We start from the raw sequence: 22,758 nt of genomic DNA on the forward strand, positions 1-22,758 counted from the left end.
GTTACAATACTTGGGAAACAACTGATGTAAGGTATTTTGTTTCCTCCTTTTTCTTATAAAAACCCCTTTTTCGGGGTGCCTGGGTGGCTCAGTTGGGTGGGCTTCTGACTTCGGCTCAGGTCATGATCTCACAGTTTGTGAGTTTGAGCCCCGCGTCGGGCTCTGTGCTGACAGCTCAGAGCCTGGAGCCTGTTTCGGATTCTGTGTCTCCCTCTCTCTCTGACCCTTCCCCGTTCATGCTCTGTCTCTCTCTGTCTCAAAAATAAATAAACGTAAAAAAAAAAACCTTTTTCCCTGCAGTGGGGCCACAATTTGGGCTTCTCCCCAAATTATAGTTCTAAGCCCAAAATAAATGCTTTTGTGTCAGTTCTTCCTCTCTTCTCGGTTGACAATGGTCACAAGGTTAGCCCAGATTTGGGAGGAGGGAAAATAAACTCCATCTCTCGCTGGGGACTTGACAGCATTTGTGGCCATCTTTAATCTCCTCAGAGACCTTCCCTAAAATACTCAACATTTCCTAACTCATCCATACCATTGACCCCCTTTATTTTTTTCACAGCACATATCACTACCTGAAATGATATTTATTTTTTGGTCAAGTTACTGTCCCATCCTGTCCCCCATCCCCGTGTGCTCCTCCCTCCATGTAGCTTCTTAACAAATTGTGGCCGGTCTAGTGTCTTGGTATCCCTGTCACATAAGACAGTGCCCAGTATCCAGTAGGTATTTAGTAAATGCTGTACAAACGAATGCCTGACTTTCCCCCAAAATCATGTACTCATTCTCAATTTCTTTTTGAGGTTAATAATACCATGTTTTTGTAGTTGGTCAGCCTTGAAATCTTGGTCATGCCTGCCATCTTTCTTCTCTTTTGTGCGTTCAGTAGCTGAGGCCTGTATGTATAGCCTATCTTCAGAATGTGATTCAGCATCCTTTTGCTACTTCAGCCTCCTTGGAGGACTCTCAGAATCCAGCTTTTCCCCCTCATTCTGTACACTTAGTGCTACCTTCATCTTCCCCAAATGTAGCTCCCATGCCTTTGAGAACTATTAGCCGAGAAGTCTGGCCATAACCTTTCACATCAGCATTGTCACTACAGCGTTGCCATCCCGCCATCTTCCTGTCTATCTCCCACCATGTCCATCCTCTGATGGTTTCGAAGGTTCACTTTGCTCCTCTGCCTCCCTTACCTTGCACACTTCCCGGTCTATTTCCCACACCCCATTCCTCCATGAAATCGTGCCCGTGTCTTCCAGTCAGAGACTGGCCTCTGAAGCCTCTAAACCTCTAAAACCTTGTGAATCCCTGTATGGCTTTGACCATTTGCAGCTTAACACTTACTGGGTATCTCATGCACCAGCCACTGGGCTAGGCCTTGGGCTTGGAGAGGTGGAGGGGACAAGATGGAGAGCCATCAGGAAGGTGAATTCCGATACCTTCCCCTGGAAAAGTTCACTTTATAGCACAGTGGTTTTCTATCCTGGCTGCGTATTGAAACCACCTGAGGCGCTTTAAAATTCCAGTGCCTCGGTCCCACATTTAAGAGATTCTGACTTAATTGGCCTGAGATGTGGCCAGAAGATTGGGATTTTTAGAAGCTTGTCAGGTGATTCTTAACACACAGCCAAGATGGGCAGCCACTGTGCCAGTGGAAGAGATTGGCCAATAAGTGGCTAATTTTGTTGTGTGTTGTGCTGGAAGAATAAAGAGAGCACTCGGGGAGCACAAAGAAGTGTTTAATTTAGCCTGGAGCTACTTTATTTCTACAGGTAGACTATAAACCCAGGGCTTTCTCATCTTAGAATTCTCTTATTTGATTTTTATTCATAGTAGGTATAAGATAAGGTGTCCAACAGAACTTTCTGCAGTGATGGAATTGTTCTGTGTCTGTACTGGCAGGCACAGGCCCCGTGTGGTGTGTGAACACTTGAAATGCTGCTAGCATGATTGAGTAACTGCATTTGTAATTAATGTAATTTAAATTTAAATAGCCACATGTGCTTGGTTGTTTATGTAGTGGACAGTGTTGAATAGAAGAGGTATTAAGTATTGAAATGATTTGGGGCACCTGGGTGGCTCAGTCGGTTGAGCATCCAACTCTTGATTTTGGCTCAGGTCCTGATCTCAAGGTTTGTGGGTTTGAGTCCCACATTGGGCTCCGCGCTGTTGCTGTGGAGCCTGCTTGGGATATTCTCTGTCTCTCTCTCTCTGTCTCTGTCTCTGTCTCTCTCCCTCTCCCTCCCCCTCCCACTCCCTCCCTCTCTCAAAATAAATAAATAAACTTAAAAAAAAAATGATTTGACAGTGTTTCTGCCGAGGCTTAGCTGAAGCAGGTTACTTTCTCTGAAAGGTTTGGGAGTTCAGTCACCTCATTTGAATCTTAATTTTATACCTTTCTAATTTTCCATGTGTTAAAAAAATTGGGGGGAGAGGGTTTGGTTAAATACCTGTTTATTTTAAAGCAGTTTTACTGATAAATGATTCACATACTGTATATAATTCACCGATTTAAAGAGCACGACTCAGCGGTTTTTAATGTATTCACAGATAATTGCAACCATCACCACAGTGAGTTTTCGATCATTTTTCATCACCTTAGAAAGAAGCCCTGTATCCTTTAACTACCAACCCTCTGTTATATCCTCAGCCCTGAGGACCTACTAATCTACTTTCTGTCTCTCTAGATTTTCCTGTTCTGGCCATTTCACGTAAATGGAATCATATTATGGTCCTGGGTGACTGACTTCTTTCACATAGCATAGTGTTTTCAAGATTCGTCCATATTGTAGCACTTATCAGTATTTGATTCCTTCCATGGCCTAATAAGATTCCTTTGTATGGCTAGACATTTTAGTTATCCCTCAGTTGATAGACATTTGAATTGTTTCTGCTTTTTAGCTATTGTGAATAATGTGGCTGTAAACATTTGTGTATCAGTTTTTGTGTGGATAGGTATTTTCATTCCTTGGATATAAACCCGGGAATCGGATTCTTCTGAGTCTTATGAAAAATTCTTACTTTCTTTTTGTCTTGGCAAAAATATGTGTGTATATGTTTATATGTGAATACTGTTTTACTGAGTATTTTTATTTCAGTTATTATTCAGAAAGAAAGCATTATCTTAACACTAGAAGGAAGTAGATAGCCTTTATTACGAAACCATGTCTTCTAAAAATAATTCTATTTCATTATATCTATTAAATTTTTTTTTTTTTTTAGCCTTCATGCAGGATGCTGTATTCTCTGCTCCTTTGTGAATGTCTGTGGCTTATAACTGGTTATGCTTCTGATGATGACTGGATTGATCCCACAGACATGCTTAACTATGATGCTGCTTCAGGAACAATGAGAAAATCTCAGGTATTAAAAGAAAAAGAAAAGCGTGTGTGTATGTAAGACCTTCCCAGGTCTGTACTGGAAATAGTCCACTTCGATTGCTGTTTTTCACAGAGCTGTGAGAATTGTGTATCAGTGACTAGTAGCCGTGCAGATTATCTCCCTGACCTGCTTAATCTAAAATGATTTCAATCCCACCTGGTTATTTTTGTTTTGAATTGGAACGTAAAGCCCATTGAGCAGCAACTAATTTGATTTTAGCTCTTAGTATACAAATTTGAGACTCTTTCTTTTTTGATGGTTCAATACAGTTGAAGAATATAACAAAGTCATAAAATGAAGTCAAATTTTAGTCTTAACTATAGGTTTTACAACTTAACTATAGGTTTTAGTCTTAACTATAGGTTTTATAAAGGAAATAAAAATCTCTGTTTTGCTTTAGGTGAAATACGATGTATCAGAGAAAAAAGATGTCAGTCCTGACTTGTCATGTGCTGATGAATTGTCGGAATGTTATGGCAAACTTGATTCTTTAACTCATAAGGTTAGAATTTTTTTTAATTCATGAATTTTATATTCATAGTATGTTTAATTGCTGTTTCCTATATTTGCTAACATTATATATGCTTCTGTGTACTGTACAATTGATATATAATTTTTTTTTAGTTATTCTGAACTTTTTTAAAAATAGTACTTTTATTTTCCTGTAATAACATTTATTTCACCATGTTGTAATTATTTCTTTATGAGATGAACATTTCTTTTTTTTTTTTTTTTTTAATTTTTTTTTTTCAACGTTTATTTATTTTTGGGACAGAGAGAGACAGAGCATGAATGGGGGAGGGGCAGAGAGAGAGGGAGACACAGAATCGGAAACAGGCTCCAGGCTCTGAGCCGTCAGCCCAGAGCCCGACACGGGGCTCGAACTCACGGACCGCGAGATCGTGACCTGGCTGAAGTCGGACGCTTAACCGACTGCGCCACCCAGGCGCCCCTCTTTTTTTTTTTTTAAATATATGAAATTTATTGTCAAATTGGTTTCCATACAACACCCAGTGCTCATCCCAAAAGATGCCCTCTTCAATACCCATCACCCACCCTTCCCTCCCTCCCACCCCCCATCAGCCCTCAGAGATGAACATTTCTTGGGATCAAGAATGTTTACTTTTTTAAGATTTTATTTTATTATTTTTAATGTTTTATTTATTTTTGAGAGACAGAGTGCGAGTGGGGGAGGGGCAGAGAGCAAGGGAGACACAGAATCCGAAGCAGGGTCCAGGCTCTGAGCTGTCAGCACAGAGCCCGATGCGTGGCTCAAACCCACGAACCGTGAGATCATGACCTGAGCTGAAGTTGGACGCTTAACCGACTGAACTACTCAGGTGCCCCTATTATTATTTTTTTATTTTTAAGTAATTTCTACACCCAATATGGGGCTTGAACTTACAACCCCGAGATCAAGAGTCCCATGCTCTACCGACTGAGCCAGCCAGGCACCCCTGTTTTAGTCATTTTTGATTCTCTGTCACCTGTCACAGTGCTTGGTCATAGACTCATGACAAATGTAGCCCACGAAGAATGGGCCTATGATCATCTGATGAGCATAAGAATTACTCTTGCAAATATAAGGGATTATTATAATTTAGTGTGTGGTAGCTATTCCTTCATTTATTCAGTCCTTTTATTTGTGAGACTGAAGTAGAGATGATGAGAAAGGAAATAAGTCACTATTATTAAGGGTTTGAATGTGTGTTGTGGGGTGGGAACCAACCTCTTGGCTGTGGAGACCATGAGCTGGTGGCCCCATGGAGAGGCCTTGGAAGGAGAGGGGGTGACAGGAGCCCAGCAGTGCTCAGTGCTCCAACCAAGGCAGTGACAAGGGCTGAAGAGGGAAATGTGGGACTTCTTCAACGTGGAATAGGCAAATTTGGGTAGCTGAGGGAGAAGGGAAAGGGATGGAGTGAAGGACAGAGGTTTCCAGCTTGAGACACTGGGAGAGCTTGTGAATGGAGACACAGAGATCTCGATTATGGATCTGTAAGCGCTGCTGTGGTGCTAACCGGCTGTGAATGCTGTCTCACCCAATGCCAGTAAAATAATGCTTGGATAAGATTTGCCTCAGTTTAGTTGTGTTTTGTAGTATCATTGAGTTTCTTTGGCTGCACACTAGGAAATGCAGAAATGCCTTTTTGCAGAAATTTTTTATTCCATTCTTTGCAACATGGGCTCAAAATTGTAAAAATATGATTGGCAAAATGGAGTCTTGAGTTCTTATTTTTTTAATTTTTATTTATTTATTTTTTTAAATATTTATTTATTTTTGACAGAGAGAGAGGCAGAACATGAGCAGGGGAGGGGCAGAGAGGGAAACACAGAATCCAAAGCAGGCTCCAGGCTCTGAGCTGTCAGCACAGAGCCCGACGTGGGGCTCGAACTCACAGACCGTGAGATCATGACCTGAGCCCAAGTCGGACGCTCAACCGACTGAGCCACCCAGGTGCCCCTTGAGTTCTTATTTTAAAAAACATTGTCTTTGGGGCGCTTGGGTGGCTCAGTCAGTTAAGTGGCCATCATTGGCTCAGGTCATGATCTCACAGTTCATGACTTCAAACCCCACGTCGGGGTCTGTATTCACTGTACAACGCTTGCTTCAGATCCTCTGTCTCCCTCTTTCTGGCCCTCTCTCTCTCTCTCTCTCAAAAATAAACATTAAAAAAATTATAACATTCCCTTTTGGATGCCTGGATGGCTCAGTTGGTTAAGTATCTGACTCTTGGTTTCGGCTCAGGTCATGATCTCAGTCTGTGGGGTGGAGCCCCAAGTCAGGCTCTGTGCTGACAGCGTGGAGCCTGCTTGGGATTCTCTCTCTCCTTCTCCCCCTCTCCCACTCATGCACATGCTCTTGCTTCCTGTCTCAAAATAAAACAAAAACAAACAAAAAACCCCACACATTCTCTTAAAGAGAAATTTAAAAGGTTTCTAAACCTTGCCTGCAAGCAGAGGAAGCTGCCACATGACTTCTCAAGTGTCCTTCTATCCTAAGTCTGAGTGTAACGCTCGGTTATTCTGTTTATCATCTGAAGCCCGTTTCCATGCTAACTCAACTCATGGTCCACACTCAGTTAGAAAATAAAAGTTGCTTATCACAGGTTCTAATGTCTGTAAGATAGGTACTACCCTCACCTAGCAACTTGACCACTGTGGTGTCAGTAGAGCTAGGTTCAGAGGAAATCTGAGTGATGAATTACATGCTGAGGGGTTGCAATGTGTAGTACTCTCTGGAGAAGCCATGTTCCTGCCCTTCTGAAGCAGCCCATACATAGAGGTAGGGATGATCGACCATTTACAGGAAAAATTGATAAAAGGCCAAAAGTAATATGCACATTCAAGAAACTCCTTGCTGGGCCCTTCATTTCAGCTTCTGGCTTCCTCTTGTGTGTTTCTCTTTCTATCTCTCTGTTTCTTATTCTCTTCCTTTCTTCTTTTGTTCCTTTGTTCATTGAATCATTACTTTGGAATTGGAAAGAGGCAGATGGTCCTAGATGTTCTGCTCATCCACATCTCTGCCTCCTTGCTTCATGATTTTTAGCTTTAAAATTGCCAGAGCCAAGTGCTGAACGCGTGTTCCTCATTTGTTGCCTTCCTGCCCTTTGCAAAGAGAACCCACGGAAAGTAGGAAGTTCTACATTTTCATATAGTTGATAATCACAAGCTCCTACCTTGATCTTGATGGGATCTCTAGGCTAGAAACTTGACCCTTAAATTAAACTTTGATGCTACTAATGTTGAATTTATTCTGTGATTACAGATCAGTGAGTGTGAAAAGAAAAAGAGGGAAGACTATGAAAGTCAAAGCAATCCTGTTTTTAGGAGATACTTAAATAAAATTTTAATTGAAGCCAGGAAGCTCGGACTTGTGAGTATTGATGTGATATTCATCAGTATGGTGGATCTTTTCATTATTTATTAATTTCACATGGGAGGAGGTGCTTTAAATTTGCTATTTGAACTTTACTAAATGGTTGGAAATGTAATACACTCATGACTTGGCAAGGAAATTCTATGCTGGCCCTTGTTTTCTACCACTTACACGCTTTCTCATTCTTGTGATGTAAGATCATTCTGTGTTGAGAAAGACAACAATGTTTTTTACGTAGTTTCACCCCATCGCGGAAGCTTTTTACTATGTCAAGTACTACTTTGTAGAATTGCATATCATGTGCATATTGTTCATAATTAATGTTAGGATTCCAGTTTTTAGAGTCATTGTTTTCACTCTGGAGATTCAAACCATCAAGAAAAGTGAATTTTTTTTTTAATGTTTTTCTTTCATTCAAGAGAGACAGAGAGTGAGCATGGGAGGGGTAGAGAGAGGGGGAGACACAGAATCCGAAGCAGGCTCCAGGCTCTGAGCTGTCAGCACAGGGTCCAACACGGGGCTTGAACTCATGGACTGCAAGATCATGACCTGAACTGAAGTTGGACACTTAACCGACTGAGCCACCCAGGTCCCCCTAAACATCAAGAAAAGTTTTAAGGGGAAAGGAATGTTAGATGAATATTTAATCATCCCACCTTATTTTGGAAGTGAAAAAGCAGATGTTCTCATACATGCACCATTTAATTCAAGTCTTACAAGTGTGTGGGGTGAGGACACAGATGAAGGCAGAAAATACCTACGACGGAAATATTTAATGTAGTGTTTTTTAAAAATAGTAATTGATGACTGCTTTTTTAGCTCAGTGACGACTTGTGATACTACATGACACTTTGTTTTCTTCTGATTTTATATTTGCTTTTTATATAAATATCTGTATTCTTAGAAAAAAAGAATATTCTATTTGTGTTAACTGGTTAATGAAAGTAAAATGTTTGTAATGATTTTGCTAACCTGAATACATGCTAATAAAAATAGTTATAAATATGTATGTTCAGGGGCGCCTGGGTGGCTCAGTCGGTTGAGCAGCCGACTTCTGCTCAGGTCATAATCTCATGGTTTGTGAGTTCGAGCCCCGTGTCGGGCTCTGTGCTGACAGCTCAGAGCCTGGAGCCTGCTTCGGATTCTGTGTCTCCCTCTCTCTCTGCCCCTTCCCCACTCATGCTCTGTCTCTCTCTGTCTCAGAAATAAATAAACATTAAAAAAAAATAAAAAAAAAAATGCATGTTCATAGAAACTCCAGTTGGGCTGTTTTTCGAGATTCTTTTTCTTTTTTGTATTACTGCATATTTTAGGACTTTTGAAAATTCAGTCAGATGGAAAGTCATAAATGAATCCTAAAGTAAACAGCTCATGTTCGTTATTTGTGGATTCCGTATTTGCGAATTTGTGTACACACTGAACTTCTTTTGTGACCCCAGAGTTAATCCTTGCAGAGCTTTTGTGTTGCTCAGACATGCACAGAGCAGCACAGCATTTGAATTGTCTGGTGCACCCATTCCCAGCTGAGGCTGCGCAATGCTGTGTTTTGCCTTGTTTCAGTTCTCAGACTATAAACAGTTACTTTTTCATGCTTTATTTAGTGCCACATATTTCACACTTACGCTGATGTTGTTATTTGGCTGTTTAAAACAATGCCCAAGATTAGGGGCACCTGGGTAGCTCAGTTAAGTGTCCAGTTCTTGATGGTGCTTCAGGTCATGATCTCATGGGATTGTGGGATCGAACCCCGTATCAGGCTCCATGCTGAGCTTGTAGCCTGCTTTATTTTATTTTTTTTTTTTAATGTTTATTTATTTTTGACAGAGAGACAGAGCATGAGCGGGGGAGGGGCAGAGAGAGGGAGGCACAGAATCCGAAGCAGGCTCCAGGCCTGAGCTGTCAGCACAGAGCCTGACGGGCTCGAACTCACAGACTGCGAGATCACATGTAGCCTGCTTTAGATTTCTCCCTCTCTCCCTCTGCCCCTCTCCCCTACTCATGCACTCTCAAAAAAAATTCCCAAGAAAAATCCTGTCCAGTGCCTCCGAGCACATGAAGGCTGGGATGTGCCTTACAGAGAAAAATATGCGTGTGAGATAAGCTTCATTTGGGCATGAGTTACAGTGCTGTTGGCTGTGAGTTAAGTGTTAATCAACAACATTAAATGAGGTATCTTTAAGTAGAAACACACATTAAAGGGCTATGCATTGACAGGCTGATGAAAATGTGTTTGGAACCTGACCGTGTATTTCCTGTAGGATCCATGGTTCAGTATTTGTTGACTAGCGTCCGAGGTGACTTTATAGAACAAAATCTCTGGTTTGTATGTGAGAAAAATAGGTGGATAGTATTATCCTTATTTTATACATGTGAAATAAGAATCACATACATATTTAGTTCCAGACTGGCTGTTGTCTTAAAATGTTTCTCTCTTCTATTGTTTGTTTTTGGCAAATTTAATTCAGCCTGAAGAAAACAAAGGTGATATGCATTATGATGCTGAGATTATCCTAAGAAGACAAACCTTGTTAGAAATACAGAAGTTTCTCAGTGGAGAGGATTGGAAGCCAGGAGCCTTGGATGATGCACTAAGTGATATTTTAATTAATTTTAAGCTTCATGATTTTGAAACATGGAAGTGGCGATTTGAAGACTCTTTTGGAGTGGATCCGTATAATGTGTTGATGGTAAGATGGGATGAGGGGGACGTAAGTAACAGCTCAGCTTTAAAAATCCCTTAAAATCTCCACCATGATTGTTAGGAGCCTGTATGGAGACCCTCCTGCTGTACTGAGGAGCGTGTGGCAGAAGAGTACACACGATTCGGCCTAGGAATCCGGTTCTTTGGTCTCTGTTGACAGTTCCCATTTTCTGGTGGGGAGGATGGTGTGGCAGTAACTTTGCTTTCCCCTTCTTCCTGTTTTTGAGGTGCTTCTGTGTCTGCTCTGCATCGTGGCACTGGTGGCTACCGAGCTGTGGACCTATGTGCATTGGTACACCCAGCTGAGACGGGTTTTATTCATCAGTTTTCTCGTCAGTTTGGGATGGAATTGGATGTATTTATATAAGGTATTAAATATGCGGGAGGCTTTAAAACGTTCAGATGTCATTTCATAATAGAAGAAGAAGACCGTGCATCAAGAGCTGATACATAACCTTCCTGAGGGCTGGAGGCAGTGGTTGGAGATGAGGCGGGAGAGGAAACTGGCAGCTGCTCACCTGCACCTGGTGTTTTGGGTCCTTGACCAGCTGGCATGGTCCTCGTCCTCACAGCCCAGTTCCTGACGGTGGCAGCTGGGCAGCTAAATCAGAATAAAGCTAGTTAGATTGTTTAAAATTTTATGTAGGTAATTTAGGGTATGTCCTTTTATTCTTTGCCAGAAAAGATATCAAAAGATTATTATTATTATTTTTTTTTAATTTTTTTTTCAACATTTATTTATTTTTGGGACAGAGAGAGACAGAGCATGAACGGGGGAGGGGCAGAGAGAGAGGGAGACACAGAATCGGAAACAGGCTCCAGGCTCTGAGCCATCAGCCCAGAGCCCGACGCGGGGCTCGAACTCACGGACCGCGAGATCGTGACCTGGCTGAAGTCGGACGCTTAACCGACTGCGCCACCCAGGCGCCCCACAAAAGATTATTTTTTAAAAGTTCGGTTATTTTCTGAATATGAAAGCGGTATGTTGATGGTAGACACACCATCAACAAAAATAAAACATAAAAAAAAATTTTTTTTAAATAAATTTCAGTTCTTTCAAAATTGGGATCATACTGAATACAGAAAGTCAAATGAAGCACTGTTCTTGCCAAAATAGCATAACCAATGAAGGGCAATTTCAGATCGTTTTCGCAGGGTGAGTCAGGTAGCAAAGTGTTTTTGAGGCATTTATCTGATTTAAGTCACTGTGGTACATCCTTAACTTTTTGCTCTAAGTTCTGCAGCTTCTAGAACTAATTCGTCACAGATTAAAGGAAGAAAGTTTGGTTGAATATTGTTATCTTGGTGATTCCCCCCAGGGCTTTTATATATAAAAGATGTAGTATCTTTATATGGACCATTTGTGCTGAAAATCATCCAGAGTAAAACACTTTATTGTGAATTGTAAAAAGAAAATGAGAAGTAGTTATTTAATGTATATATTTTGGGATGTGCTGTGAATTATATTTGAACTGATATTTAAAAAGTTTTTTTTAATATTTATTTTTGAGACAGAGAGAGAGGTGGGGGAGGGGCACAGAGAGAGGGAGACACAGAATTGGAAGCAGGCTCCAGGCTCTGAGCTGTCAGCAGAGCCCGACATGGGGTTCGAACTCACGAACCGTGAGATCATGCATGACCTGAGCTGAAGTTGGACGCTTAACCGACTGAGCCACTCAGGTGCCCCTTGAACTAATTTTTTAAAACAATCTTTTTAGTACAAAGGTTTTCCTTTCTCATCAAAAGTATGTACAAAGAAGGCAACTATAATTCTTTATCCTCACTTGTTGTATTAAGACTGTGCTTAATACACCTGGGTGACTCAGTTAAGCGTCCATCTTCAGCTCAGGTCACGATTTCACAGTTTGTGGGTTCGAGCCCCACATCAGGCTCTGTGCTGACAGCTCAGAGCCTGGAGCCCGCTTCAGATTCTGTGTCTCCCTCTCTGTCTGCCCCTCCCCTGCTCATGCTCTGTCTCTGTCTCTCTCAAAAATAAATAAACGTTAAAAAAAATTTAATTAAAAAGAAAAAGAGACTGTGCTTTGCCATGAACTGAAAAGAGCTACTATTTTAAAATAATACAGTTTTTTTTTGTATCGAAAAAAATGTGAACAGTCTGGGGTCTGGTACAGACACTCTTTGAAGTAAGGTTTTGGATATGTAGACATAACCTCCTGTTAGTGGCCGCTCACAGCTCCCTCTTGGTGTTGGTCAGCTAGCCTTCGCACAGCATCAGGCCGAGGTTGCCAAGATGGAGCCGTTAAACAACGTGTGTGCTGAGAAGATGGACTGGATTGGAAGTCTCTGGGGTAAGGCGTTGGTTCACTGGGCCTTATTTTGAGTAGAATTTCCGAGAAGGAGAGAACATATTAGTAATTACAGAGAAATGATAAAATGCCGGAAAGACGCTTCCCATGACCAAATGAATCTTCAGTATCAGAAGAACATGCCAGAAGCGTCGGGTTTCAGACCGTGACACCTGTGCTCATGTAACATCACAGGGAAGGAATAGGAACTGTCTTTGCCGGCTCCAGTGTCACCTGTCTTCTCCATTGGACCGTGATGGAGCCTGTGCTCATGTCGTTCATCTAGTCCTTAGGAAGAGGGTTCGGCATGTTTATTAAAGAAGTGAATTGTGTTTATATAAATTAATATCCAGCTTAGACTTAATCTCCTGATAATGACTTATGAAACCTTATATTGTAACTTTACTATACATTTTTTTAAATAAGAGGAAAATTATTTGACTTTTTTTTTAATCTCACAGACTTTATAAATATTCTCACTAATGTGACTGTCTTTACTTCTGTATATCTAGCAATAGGAATGGTTTAGTGTTCAAAGGCACTTTATAAATGCACATCTGTAATAGCTGACCCAGAATAGACTCTCGGCAGATTATACAAAACAGGGTGTCCAAATTAGCGTTTCTTCAAAAGTTATGGGAACTAAACCAATCCAGCCTCGCTTCCTGGCTGCAGGAGACAAGTGAATATATCCTCTAGCCCAGGCTAGTATGCAATGTACTGTGTACATACATTTAGAAAAATTGGGAGAACTAACGTTCTTTATTTTGTAAAGTAAGAATTGGTTTCTTTTTTTAATGTTTGTTTATTTTGAGGGAGAGAGAGAGAGAGAGAGAGCAAACAAGTGGAGAAGGGGCAGAGAGAGGCAGAGAGAGAGAATCCCAAGCAGGCTGTGCACTAGCAGCTTGGAGCCTGCTTGAGATTCTCTCTCTCTTCCTCTCCAGAGCCTGCTTGGGATTCTCTCTCTCTTTCTCTCTCTGTCTCTCTCTCTCTCTGCCCCACTCCCACTTATGCTATCTCTTTCAAAATAAATAAAACTTGAAATTTTATTGAGATAATTCTAGATGCACACGTAGTTGTAAGAAGTAAAACAGATCCTGTGCCGCCTTTCCCCATTATCCCCAGTGGAACCATCTTCCACAACTATAGCAACACAGCATCACAGCCAGGATATTAACTTCCACATAATCCAGCGATCTCTGATTTCCCGTTTTCCTTGGATTCATTTGTATGTATAAAGAACAGTTTTTAATGTTTACTGTTTAGAAATTTTCATAAAGTATGTTTTATCTGCATAAGACTCGTATAATTTGAGGGGATTTTTAAACATTTTGGGCATAAGGTGAAAACTTTTTAAATCAGTGTTATAGGGAGTTTATTTGTACAGCAGTTAAAATTGGTTGGCGGCAGGGACAGGGACAAAACCAAAATGTCTTCTTTGGGAATGAAATGCAACTTTTTTTTTTAATGACTCAGTGTTTTGTCTGTTTCTCTAAATAGAAGTGTTTAGAAGTTCATGGACCTATAAGGATGACCCATGCCAAAAATACTATGAGCTCTTGTTAGTCAACCCTATTTGGTTGGTCCCACCAACAAAGGTATAGAACACATTTTGTCAAAATTACTTATACAAAGTCAAAAATCCCTTGTATTAATTAAAAGTTAGTGTTTTTACCGTCATTTTGCTAATAATAAACCTTTGCTCTAGAAAAAATACTTCCGTTACAAATGATTTTCACATTAAACGCATTTCAGTTTATGAACATAATTTCATCCCGGTGCACAGCGAATTTTGGCTTGTTCTGTGCACTCAACCATTTGAGGGAAAAATTAAGTTGCTGTTATGTCTTGTTTTAGGCACTGGCAGTTACGTTCACCAACTTTGTCACGGAGCCATTGAAACACATTGGAAAAGGAGCTGGTGAATTTATTAAAGCGCTCATGAAGGAGATGCCAGTATTACTTCACATTCCCATGCTGATAATTATGGCACTGGCTGTCCTGGTTAGTACATAGCACTGTTGACTGTTAACAGGACTTGCAGGAAAAAGGCAGTTCTAAAATTGCAGACTTTTTTTGCTGTGGTAAATCAGGCTAAATCATGCTTAATGGTATGAAAAGATGATTTTAAAGTGATGCGGATTTATTTATACTTACGTGTGTATTCTTATGTGTATAAGCAAGGAGATGATTCTCAAGTTTGATTGTGGGTGTCATGGCAGGGACTTCGAGTAATAACACCCTTTTAAATTTGTTCTTTAACTTGTTGAAGTAATACAGATGAAATCAGTTGTTTTGTCCTCTTTGAGAAAGGGGGCCTTGTTTCAGTCTGAGTTTTTGCAGCCCTGAGAAGGGAAGGGCATTGGCTTAAGCGCAGAATCAGGCAGGGATGTAGAAGAAGGTGCTGTACTGGGAAACAGTTTGGGGATCCAGGAACAGACATTGATTATGTAGAAACATTATTCGTCATTCATCCACGGCTTCTTCAGCTTTCTTATTGTTGATTTTCAGCCCTTACCCTAATGAAGTAGTTGTCACATAAAACAAAATACAAAGAACCCAGATGTGCCATGGGAAAAGCCAAGTTTGTATCTGTAAAGAAATTAAGCTATTTAAAATGTACAACTTTAAATAATTTGCAGCATTGACTTTCTATGTTGGGTGTGAATATACACAACACGTGAGCAATTATCAGACGATTAGTACCTTCCAATTTTAATTATTAAATTAAAAAGGATTATCTTCCCTAAGGGTACAAAATTTACTATGCTTTATTCATTTTGAAATTGTTCCTGTTTTGTTTTTGTTTTTTGGGCTTGTGATTTTAGGAGTCAGGTTTAGGGGGATGATTTTGTTAGGTGACATTAATTGTGTAGTAGTGCAGATTTCCCTTGACTTACGGGGTTACATCCCGATAAACCCATTGTAAGTTGAAAATACCATACGTCAAAAGTGCATTTACGATACCTAGCCTACAGGACGTCATAGCTTAGCCTAGCCTGCCTTAAATGTGATCAGAATGCTTATGTTAGCCTGCAGTTGGGCAAAATCATCTAACACAAAGCCCATTTTATAGTAAAGTGTCAAATATCTTGCACAGTTTATTGAATATTGTACTGAAAGTGAGAAACAGAATGGCTGTGTGGGTAAGGAGTGATTGAGGTGAAGGGGTTGTTCATCCTTGTGACCGCGCGGCTGACCGGGAGCTGCCCTGCCCGCCATCACCAGAGAGGAGCGTACCTGAAATCGTTAGCCCAGGAAAAGATCCAAATTCTAAATTTGAAGTACAGTTTCTGCAGAATGTGTATCACTTTCTCACCATTGTGAAGTCTAACAGTTGTAAGTCAAACCATTGTAAGGGGTGGACTCCCTATAATCTAGTGTCTGACAAAAGCCCATCATCTCTTGATTCATCTGCTTGCGGAAAGGGCTTTTACTGCTTCTGTCTTCAAATAGTTTCTCTAGCTCAGTGATTTTCAAATTTTTTATTCTCAGGACCTTTTTGTACCCTTAAGAACCAAAGCCCACAAAACAAGCAAAAATGGAGGACCACGAAGAGCTCCTGTTTATGGTGGTTTTGTTTATTGATAGTTTACCATATTAGAAATTAAAACTAAGAAAAATTTAAAATTCACGTCTACACGAGCACACAGTCCATGAGCTGTCAGAGTGAGGAAGTCATTCCAGCCCCAGAAGATTCCACACTCAGAAGGGAAGAGTGAGAAAGACTAAGGTCTTTGAAGTAGAAAAAAGTTTGACCTCACAGAATCCCTGAAACTGTCTCAGGGATCCCCCTCGGGGTCCCTGGGCCACACATTGAGAAATGCTGCCTAGGTTTTCTCATGAAATGGGACTCAAAGCCTGTTGGAAACTTACCCTACCTGAGAATGTTTCCATAATGATGTGCAATTCTGACTTTTAGCAATTACCTTATATGGTGGGTGTGAAAATAGACAACTGATGAGCAGTTATCTGTTAGTACCTTCCAATTTAAGTTTCTAGACTTTAGCCAAACTTCCCTTGATACAATTCATTCAGAATGTGTTCAGCTGATTGAAATGTCTACTTAACACTTCATGATTTCCACATTTTATTGGCTATTCTGGCCCAGTATTAATCTAAAGAAGAGATCTCTAATGAAACAATAGTGAAATGAATACGTCTCCAAATGCCACAAGTCAAGTTAGGTAATTTTGTTAGCATCCTGAATAATTTCATTGTGAGTCAGCCATTAAATACTCAGGGCTATGTATTTCTTTTCCTTCTAGAGTTTCTGCTATGGTGCTGGAAAATCAGTTAATATGCTGAGACAAATAAGTGGTCCCGAGAGAGAACCACCCCGGGCACTTGAGCCAGGTGACAGAGGACGGCAGAAGGAAGTTGATTATAGACCCCATGGTGGAGCAGGTGATACAGATTTCTATTATAGAGGCCCGATCGGCCCCGTTGAGCAAGGCCCTTATGACAAAACATATGAGGGTAGAAGAGATGTTTTGAGACAGAGAGATGTTGACTTGAGACTTAAGACTGGCAACAAGAGCCCCGAAGTGCTCCGGGCATGTGATTTACCAGACGCAGAGGCGAGAGAGCATCCCAAGGCGGTACCCAGTGTAAGTCAGCAACTGTTCATTTTGCCGTCCTGTCATGCTAGGCCTGAGTGCTTCCTACAGAGCTTCTGGTTAAGCGTTTTTTCCTCTCTTAACTTTCACAGTTAATTATATCGTTATTGATATAATTGTTTACTCTCTCCTCCTTTCTAGTCAAAAGTTTGGCCTTCTCAGAAGAAATAAAGCCAGATTTGATTTTTTTTTAATTTTTTTTTTCAACGTTTATTTATTTTTGGGACAGAGAGAGACAGAGCATGAACGGGCGAGGGGCAGAGAGAGAGGGAGACACAGAATCGGAACCAGGCTCCAGGCTCTGAGCCATCAGCCCAGAGCCCGACGCGGGGCTCGAACTCCCGGACCGCGAGATCGTGACCTGGCTGAAGTCGGATGCTTAACCGACTGCGCCACCCAGGCGCCCCTAGATTTGATTTTTATGTAAAGTACTATTTAACAAGTTAGAACAGGTGGTAGTTCATAGGAAATTTCATTAGGAAACCGAGCGAGCATGACTAAAATTTCTACCTGTAAAGAGCTCAGAGAGAAGTCCCCACTGAAGGCCTGGTGCCCTGGGGAGCCCGCAGGAGAGCCCTAAAGGCTCAGCTGGGCGGAAGAGTGGGCGGGGAGGGGCCACACCACACTTTCCCAAGTCTTTGGTATCATTGGCTGGGTAGAGTCTACTTTCTACCTGCCGAATGTTGAGGTGTTTTCTCTACATTATGGGCCATTTGAAGAGACATTGCCATTTCTGTTTGTGAGAGGAATTTATAGTGTCATTTGCAAAGTTCAAGTTGCAACTGTAAACCTTTGAGAAATAGCCGTGAGTGCAGAATCTAGGAAATTATAGAATCCCTTCCACGGAGTTTCTTATAAGAAGAATAAACATACCTGCGTACATCTAGAAAATTTTCAGATGTGCCTTTCAGCGTTAATAGGTAACGGTAAGATACCGTTCATCCCAAGCCTCAAGTGACTTCCCATCTCACTTAAAGGGAAAGCTAGTTATCATGGTGACCCGGGGCTCCCTTGATCTGCCCACAGCCCGGCTCCGTTGGCACGTGGATCTCTTCTCCTCCTGCTCTCCTGCTGTGCTTACTCTCCTTCAGCCACAGGAACCTCCTCACTATTCCGTGAACTTACAACCTTTGTACTTGCCGTTCCCTGTCTAGAATGCCATTCCCATATATTCACATGGTTCATTTCTTCAGGCCTTTACTCCTGTATCACCTGATGTAAACCCAGCGTGGTAGTTTGTTAATTTGTTGCTTCTTTCCCCCAAGCTAATTGGAAGTTCCAGTGAGGGCGCGGGTTTTGTCGGTTTTGTTCCTGCTGTATCCCCAGCACATAGAACTTAATACAGACTTAATAAATAATTCAAATGAATTACTCTCACCAGGCAAGAGGAGTTAGCAGTACTGTTTACCAGTCCTCTTGTCCCTTCCTAAACCTGGGTCACTAGACCACCTGCCATATCCTCTGTGCCCCTGCCCCATTGCTCCGTGTATAGTTCTGTGAGGCTTAATAACATCTGTATCCTTACAGTACAGCACTGGAGCTGGGATTCGAAAGAGTTCCAAGTTTGATACAACAGATTTGCATAGGAACTTGTTAAACATGTTTGATTGCATTAATTAAACAATTAAAATGTAATTCCCTACAGCATAAATTTCCTGTTTTGGATGCAAAGCCCAAAGAGATTGGAATCCCAGGAGAAAGCACACTGCCAGAAAGCAGCACTGAAAGCAGCCAGTCCACTAAGCCTGTCTCTGGTGCAGAGACATCAGAGAAGGCGGAAGGTACATCTGTGGAGGAAAAGGGCCAGCTCAGGACCGAGGCCAGAGGCAGCCGAGAGGAAGGCGGTGGCGCATCCAGCCCCGCCAGCTGTGGAAAGGACCTGGATGCTGGCCCATGTGGCTAGAGGAACACAGACTCGGACCACAGCTCCAAGGTCGTCTTTGGGTTTTGTAAAGTATACTCTTCACAACCGTGCACTCTTCTCTACACATATTCTGACATTTACTATACGGGTGCCAACTTCTACATTAATATTTTTATTGACCATCAGGACGAATGAATACACATGTATTTCTGTTTAGTTTTTAATCTTTTGTCAGTTTAATTTCATTTTCATATTGAAACCTCCCAAAAAGTTTTAAAGTGTTAATTTTGGAACGGGATCTCATCGATGAACACATGGCAAGTATCACTAATTTCAAATAAAGAGGTCAGTTTGATTCAAGGGACAGTGAAAAAGTTGATGGTTCACAGGCTTAGATAGGAACCAACTAGCCAACGTGCGTGGTGCCTAGCGGAGAAGCCCGAGGACACCTACCTTAGTTAATAATTTGTTAGTCGTGCATTGGATTCGATATGTTTCTGCAAGTGGGAGTACCCAAAAATAGTTTTTAAGGAGAGTCCACTATGGTCAAGTTTACTCTCGTCATGCACTTCGGTGTCTTCATGCAGCCATGGAGTGTGTGTCCGTTTGTCTCTGTGTAGGCTGCCTTAGCTCATCATGGCTTTGTCATTCCCTATCCCATCTCCATCTCTCAACTCTCCCAGCGATGACTGGGCCCGCTTCCTGGCCACCTATCTTACTTTACCCTCAGCTGAGAACTGAAGATTGCCAGGAGAATTTAGTTATTAGCACAGCTTAAGTCGGTAATCTGGGTTTTACATAGTCCGTAGACTTTGAGAATAGCTCTATTTCAATATGTACTTTACACATTGGTCAAGTACATTATTTTTGCTAAACAGCATAATCTCTCTACATCCCTGGTCAAATACTAAAAAATGCCACTGTCAAGATTTTTAAAAACTTACCTCAGCAAGAGGGTGTCAAATTTAACGTTAATATTATTTTCTAGTTTAATCTTGCAAACATCTTTAGTATTTCATCAAAAAGGTAGTATTCCCCCCCCCCCAACACAACAGAATTTTGTATAAACATTTGTAACATAGTAGGTATGTAATATATGAACTAATGCAAAGGATGCCTGCAGTTTGGGGATTTTTGAACATCAATACATATAAAGGCCTCTCTTGTGGCACCTGGGTGGCTCAGTTGGTTAAGCATCTGACTTCAACTCAGGTCATGATCTCACAGTTTGTGAATTCAAGCCCTGCACGGGCTCTGTGCTGACAGCTCAGAGCCTGGAGCCTGCTTCAGATTCTGTGTTTCCCTCGCGCTCTCTCTCTCTCTCTCTCTTTGCCCCTCCCCTGCTCATTCTCTCTCTGCCCCCCTCTGAAAAATAAACATTGAAAAAAAAGCCTCTTTGAGGGCCAGACCTGTTTATGCTAGTTGGTAAATATGCACCTAGGGTGGTTAGGTGTCCTTTGAGCTGTGATTAGACTCTAAAGAGTATCGAATGCCTCAGGTGACAGACTGTAACAATGAGAGTGGAGTTAATGCTGTTTGAACTCCTTTTTATCAATCTAAAAACGAGTCTGTAAAAAATTAAAATATTGTCTTTGTATTCTTTCATTACAGATAACTGTTGGGGGATGCAGTCCACTTTGACAGCTAGCAAAGCAACATACATTCAACTGCTGTCGAATGACAGCAAATAGGGAAGACTAATTAAAGCAAACTGAACAGATCAAGGGCAGTCTAGAACTTGGAGTAATAGGCTTGTTTATTGTCCAGCTCATATTTATCAAAATCAAGAATTGTAGCAACAGGCTTTTAGGAGAATCAGTAGGGTATACAGCTTTTTAAAAGCAGTTTTTAAATGAATAATGAATGTTTACAGGCTCTTAACTACAGTATACACAAAATACTTATTTTACATTATTGTGGTTTGGTATGCTGTCTTTGCTCATTGAATATGCTTATAAGAAAAAAACCCATGAAACTTACATACAGGTTTTAAAAGGACGCTATCTAGGACATTATATCCTATATATAATATATACATCATAAAGTGATCCAGGTGTTAACAGAGTACTTTTGACAAAATGTCTGATCTTAGAACCAAGAATACTTTTTTTTTTCCCTGAGCCTTTAATGTGATTCCAGGTCGAGTAACTTTCTTCTGTTTTATTTTTGTGAACATTGGCCATTTGGAGAAGTGATTCTCACTGCCCATCAAGTCATCTGAAGGACTTTGAGAAAGGACAGAGGCCCAGAGCCCCAGATACCATCCCAGCTGTGCAGAATCAAAAGCAACCAGAGGTGAATGAGTTCTGGGTGTGGGCATTTGCATTTTATAGTTCAGCCTTAGCATGTCCCATCCTTGCTGTCTTCTTTTGCTAAATTCACTTCCTGTCATGTCGTATTGTGCGCCCTTATAAACTGCCTTCAGTTCCTGAGATGAAGGGAGGCTTAATGACGACTGAGAGCTTAACCTACATCTTTCATACTTAAATTTTGTGAGTTTTCATGTGTTCTCTATTTTCATGGCCTAGGTTCTTGATACAACCACAGGAGTTTGGGGTTTTTTGTTTTTTTGATATTAGGTCTTAAACAGTATTTTGCAACAGAAGATATAATTTTAAGCCACACACACTTTAAAATTCAAGGGTCCAGAACATGCTAAAAGTTTATTTCTTAGAGTTGTTTTTATAATGGGTTTGAACTAATAACATACTGAAAATAGGATTTTTAGCAGAAAAAAGATCTAGATTCTTTTAATAAAGACTATATAACTTTTTTACACATTGGTCAAGTATGTTATTGTTTACTAAACAGCCTAATTTCTTACTATATCCATGGTTCAGTATTTAAAAAATGCCATCATCAAGAGTTAAAAAAATTATCACTTTACAAACACTACGTAAAGGAATCTAAAAAGTTGCCAAAGAACACAATCCCAAGCATTATTCAAAAAAGTTGATGAAGCACCTTGTATAAGACACCTCCACCCTGAAACGAGTGTCCAGAGAAATGTGAATTAATGCTATACTATTAAAGGTTAAATATTTACATCATTCTAAAAACATTTAAAGCTGTATTACAGTGCTATAATTTCTCCTTTTAAGGAAAAAAAAGAGTTTCCCTGCAGTGTTCTGAAAGGAAATAAGGTCGTTTAAAAAAAATATATCCGTAATAACTAGTGGTTTATTTTTTTCCTGTATTTTTAAATTCCAACAAAGCATTACTTTGCAAAATGTCTTTCAGCCCAAATTCAGCGTCTCTGTTTTGATCTCTTTGTAAAAGAACTCTCTGTTCATCCATTCTTTTCGCCTGAGAACGTAGAATCAGGCTAAAAAAGTCCTCGTCTGGTACTGTTGGTCCCTTTGTGGTGGCAGGTGGTGGAGCACATCTTTGATCATCTAATCTGGACCCCTGAAAATTTATGAGAGAGATTGAAACACAAATATTGTAGGGAAGGAGAACACCAGGTTACATTATGTTGTCATCACAAGAAAAACATTTTTTTTTTTTGCCTTGTCTCAGAAATTTAATCTTTAGACCTGAAACCTAATAAAACCTTTTCAAAGACTTACATAATCGGAACATAACAAGTACTATGTAGAAGTATAGCCATAAGCTCAAGACTTTGGTAAGATTACTTAAGATACAAGGTCAAATCTTACATAATCAGCATTGACAACTTACCAATCCTTAGAAATACAATGTTATATATAAAACCCCTGCAGCACTACTGTGTCAGGTCAGGGGTCAGCAAACCATAACCTGCTGCCTGTTTTGTGCATAAAGTTTCCTTTCCGTTTCACCACACTACTCATGTGTCTACTAATTACGAATTAAGTGTGGCTGGCAGAGTCCAGCAGTTGTAAGGGCCTGAAAAGCCTAAAATATTTTCTATGTAGCCCTGTACAGAAAGTTTGCCTCGCCCTATCTTAAACATTTAAATCTGTTAAAGAAACAAGCCAGGTTTTTTTCCTTGAAGTTCTAACTTCTGATTCTTCTTTTAGAAGTACATTACA

The 22,758-nt window shown here is 40.6% G+C and overlaps 2 protein-coding genes across 7 annotated transcripts in view; one reads left to right on the forward strand and one right to left on the reverse strand.

The window, feature by feature from the left end:
• Positions 1-22,758, forward strand: part of CLCC1 (chloride channel CLIC like 1) — a 71,302-nt gene that overhangs the window by 6,513 nt on the left and 42,031 nt on the right. For 3 of the 5 annotated variants that reach the window (XM_047873728.1, XM_047873729.1, XM_047873727.1), the window contains exons 2-11: positions 3,220-3,360; positions 3,779-3,880; positions 7,145-7,252; positions 9,721-9,942; positions 10,184-10,324; positions 12,172-12,265; positions 13,763-13,860; positions 14,120-14,266; positions 16,531-16,872; positions 18,527-21,521. In XM_047873728.1, the coding sequence (XP_047729684.1) occupies positions 3,232-3,360; positions 3,779-3,880; positions 7,145-7,252; positions 9,721-9,942; positions 10,184-10,324; positions 12,172-12,265; positions 13,763-13,860; positions 14,120-14,266; positions 16,531-16,872; positions 18,527-18,784 (1,641 nt within the window). In that variant the 5' untranslated portion in view covers positions 3,220-3,231 and the 3' untranslated portion in view covers positions 18,785-21,521. Of the gene's footprint in view, positions 1-3,219; positions 3,361-3,778; positions 3,881-7,144; positions 7,253-9,720; positions 9,943-10,183; positions 10,325-12,171; positions 12,266-13,762; positions 13,861-14,119; positions 14,267-16,530; positions 16,873-18,526; positions 21,522-22,758 lie in introns of those variants that run through there. The other 2 variants (XR_007155222.1, XR_007155221.1) reach the window with 1 other exon arrangement.
• GPSM2 (G protein signaling modulator 2) overlaps positions 21,375-22,758 on the reverse strand; it is a 47,587-nt gene continuing 46,203 nt past the window's right edge. For both annotated transcript variants that reach the window (XM_047873725.1, XM_047873726.1), the window contains exon 15: positions 21,375-22,153. In XM_047873725.1, coding sequence (XP_047729681.1) covers positions 21,926-22,153 — 228 coding nt within the window. In that variant the 3' untranslated portion in view covers positions 21,375-21,925. The remainder of the gene's footprint in view (positions 22,154-22,758) is intronic.

Source organism: Prionailurus viverrinus, chromosome C1 (genome assembly GCF_022837055.1).
Source record: "Prionailurus viverrinus isolate Anna chromosome C1, UM_Priviv_1.0, whole genome shotgun sequence".
NCBI classification, from domain to species: domain Eukaryota; kingdom Metazoa; phylum Chordata; class Mammalia; order Carnivora; family Felidae; genus Prionailurus; species Prionailurus viverrinus.